Here is a 2,170-nt window from a genome sequence, read left to right as displayed (position 1 = left end):
CAACTGCTTGGTGTCTGCGTGCCTTCTTCCCTTTTTTTTTTTTTTTTTTTTTTTTTTTTTTTTTTTCTTTTTTCTTTTTACCAAATGATTAAACAACTTTGCTTCTCACACACTTTCTTAAGTGGAGTCTAGGGATCGTCTTTCGCTTTAGGAGCATAAAGCAGAGCTATTTGTGTCCACATCGAATCAGCCTAAAGCTAAAGTGGCTGGATGGACAGCAGGGCTGGTGTCTGGATGATCTTGGGACAGTGCCTCTCTCCATCGCTCCCTCCCCTGCCCCTCAGCGTTCTCTTGGGTATCCCTCTAGGCTCTCATGTGTGCATGAAGGGGCCACTGTAATGCGCGTGGTACCTAGAGCTCGTTGCTTGTACCTAGTGCTGCACACCTGTAATCCAGCACTTTGGGAGGCTGAGGCAGGAGGATCGTCATGAGCTGTATGTAGGCTAGCCTGACCTACTTAGTGAGTCTATGGCCAGCCTGAACTATGTAAGTAATGAGACCGTCTCTCTAGAAACACAAACAAAACAAAAATACTTAGAGCTGAACATGCAGGGGCGGTAGAACTGCTGGAGTAAACATTGTCTATTTCAGTTGCAGGAAGGTGCTGTTGTTTCTCGGGTTAGTGAGGCTTCCTCATTCCTCTTGGGTTGGATAATTAGGGGTAGACAGCATGTTCAGATCTATATTTTACATCTAAATTGAGCTAAATGGTCAGTTACCGTTTCCCTAGAAACCGCAACCTCCCTCCCTCTGGCATGCCAGGTTTTGACTGCAGACCTGGTCAGAAGGTGGGAGGTTTCTGTGGATACCTCAGACATGGCTCGGGCTGACCTCCCTCTGGAAGCAGAGGCCTTTGCCCCCAGCCCTGTGAACTTTCTTCCGATACTGACTTGTGGCTCTTTCCTTTTGTGGTAGGTGGGGATTTGTCGTCCCGGAGACTTCGGGTCTGATGTCTCACACCTAAATCTCCACAAGACCTTCTGCATTCCTCACGGAGGCGGGGGTCCTGGAATGGGGCCCATTGGAGTGTGAGTGCCGCTCCCGGCCTTCAGGACAGCTGGGAGCCCGGGTGGCCCCAGATACACTGTTTTTCCTGGCAAGGTCTTCAAGTGTCACCTTCATAAGCTGTGTCCTTGTAGGGCTAGAGAGCAGTGATAGGCTGGTCTTCGGGCACGTCCAAAGATTAATAGGATTATGTTTTAGTCACTGTGAGCTAAACACCAGAGGTGTTTGATGAACCTTGCTGAGTTCCCAGTCAGGTGTAGACAGAGTAGGTTTACTAAAATAGTAATTAGGGCTAGGCATGGTGGTGCACATCTGTAATCCCAGCACTGAGGAGGCTGAGGCAGGAGGATTGCTGTGAGTTCGAGGCCAGCCTGAACTGCAGGGTGAATCCTTGTCTCAAAGAAAAGAAAAGCAAAACAAAACAAAACAAAAAAACATAAAAAACAGATGGAATATAGTAGGGCAGCCTTTCCAGATTTTCTTCAGTCTTCCAAAAGTGTGCCCACAGAGCCAGTTTCCTGCTTTTTCTCTGCCTGATGCATAGTCAACAGGGCAGCCCAAAGCCTCAGCTGGGGAGGGAACAACAGTGCTTAGCCCTAGGCTGTAAGGTGTGGCCCCTCCCCCATCTCAACAACTTGTTACCCCACTGAGGGCATGGAGGAGGGGGAGGGATGTGAGTCAGTGTGAGAAAAGTGGGGCTGGGTTGGGACACCCCAGATCCTGTTGAGCTGAGGCTGTCCATGGCAGCCTGTCTGTACCTAATCCTCCACCACAGCATTGGACAAACTGCTAGGGTGCTGGGGCTGATGGCCCCGGAATGAAAGCAGGACCCTCGTTGTAGTCACAGGTTCCCCACTAAGAAGGGGGCGTTCTGAGAGGGCCCACAGTGTTCCCTTTCCATTTGCCTGGCTCTTTTCAGTTCTTCTAAATATGTGCTTTAAAACATTGCAGGAAGAAGCATCTCATCCCGTTTCTCCCTGGACACCCCATCATTCCTGTGAAGTCACCCGAGGGTACCTGGCCTGTGGGCACTGTCAGTGCAGCCCCCTGGGGCTCCAGCTCCATCCTGCCCATTTCATGGGCTTACATTAAGGTGAGAGCTGAGAAGGTGGGGGTGGGGGAATATGGGCACTGAGGCTGGACTTCTGTGGGATACAAGTGGAGC

General features: G+C 50.4%; 1 protein-coding gene across 1 annotated transcript in view; it reads left to right on the top strand.

The window, feature by feature from the left end:
* Gldc (glycine decarboxylase) overlaps positions 1-2,170 on the top strand; it is a 123,612-nt gene that overhangs the window by 106,517 nt on the left and 14,925 nt on the right. The window contains exons 20-21 of the mRNA XM_023715826.1: positions 916-1,028; positions 1,957-2,098. Coding sequence (XP_023571594.1) covers positions 916-1,028; positions 1,957-2,098 — 255 coding nt within the window. The remainder of the gene's footprint in view (positions 1-915; positions 1,029-1,956; positions 2,099-2,170) is intronic.

The sequence above is a fragment of the Octodon degus genome, unplaced genomic scaffold (genome assembly GCF_000260255.1).
Source record: "Octodon degus isolate 3935 unplaced genomic scaffold, OctDeg1.0 scaffold00044, whole genome shotgun sequence".
NCBI lineage: Eukaryota > Metazoa > Chordata > Mammalia > Rodentia > Octodontidae > Octodon > Octodon degus.
This window is presented reverse-complemented; position numbering and strand designations above follow the sequence as displayed.